The sequence below is a fragment of the Etheostoma spectabile genome, chromosome 21 (genome assembly GCF_008692095.1).
Source record: "Etheostoma spectabile isolate EspeVRDwgs_2016 chromosome 21, UIUC_Espe_1.0, whole genome shotgun sequence".
Lineage (NCBI taxonomy): Eukaryota > Metazoa > Chordata > Actinopteri > Perciformes > Percidae > Etheostoma > Etheostoma spectabile.
This window is the reverse complement of record NC_045753.1, coordinates 17,587,266-17,587,920: the sequence shown is the minus strand read 5'-3', so window position 1 is coordinate 17,587,920 and position 655 is coordinate 17,587,266. Positions and strand designations below refer to the sequence as shown.

The 655-nt window shown below is 49.9% G+C and overlaps 1 protein-coding gene across 1 annotated transcript in view; it reads left to right on the top strand.

The window, feature by feature from the left end:
* Positions 1–275: 275 nt before the first annotated feature.
* The window catches only part of LOC116671186 (protein phosphatase 1 regulatory subunit 1B), a 9,260-nt gene continuing 8,880 nt past the window's right edge, over positions 276–655 (top strand). Inside the window, exon 1 of the mRNA XM_032502214.1 lies at positions 276–617. Within this exon, the coding sequence (XP_032358105.1) occupies positions 504–617 (114 nt within the window). The 5' untranslated portion in view covers positions 276–503. The remainder of the gene's footprint in view (positions 618–655) is intronic.

Genomic DNA, 655 nt, shown 5'->3' with positions numbered 1-655 from the left:
GTTCTTATAAATGTGTATTCATATGATGGTTTGTGTCAACAATACCATTTTTAGAAACGTTTTATTTTCAGCTTTTCTCAAGGGAAAATAATTTGGGCAACGTTTGAATTTCAATGGCTACGAGTCTTTCCGACGGCAACTGAAAGCATCACGAACCTGAGCACGTTCTGCTGCACGCACCCACACACTCCTCTCCACTCCTGTCCTCATCACACATAACACAGGTCCGTTCGGACACGACGGGAGCGAGAGACGAATTGACTGTGTGTGTGTGTGTGTGTGTGTGTGTGTTTGTTTTGAGGGAGGGAGGGCGACATAAAGAGGCGCGAGAGAGGAGGAAGCTGTCAAACGCAACCCAATAGTCCAAAGAGAGCAGAGGACTGTTGGGACTTCAGTAACAGTTTTGTCATTTGGTGAGTCATACAGCGCTTACACAGGAAGTTTAATCGAAACGGGACTTTTTCGGTGGACATCTTTGCTGTGGAGGTGACCGGCTGGATGCCATGGACCCGCTGCTGCCCGTAGACACGGAGGCAGACAAAGATGCGAGAAGGAAGATCCAGTTCTCCGTGCCCTCCTCCGTGCCCACCCAGCTGGACCCGCGACAGGTGGAGATGGTAAGAGCCTCTCTCTGTGTGTGTGTGTGTGTGTGTGT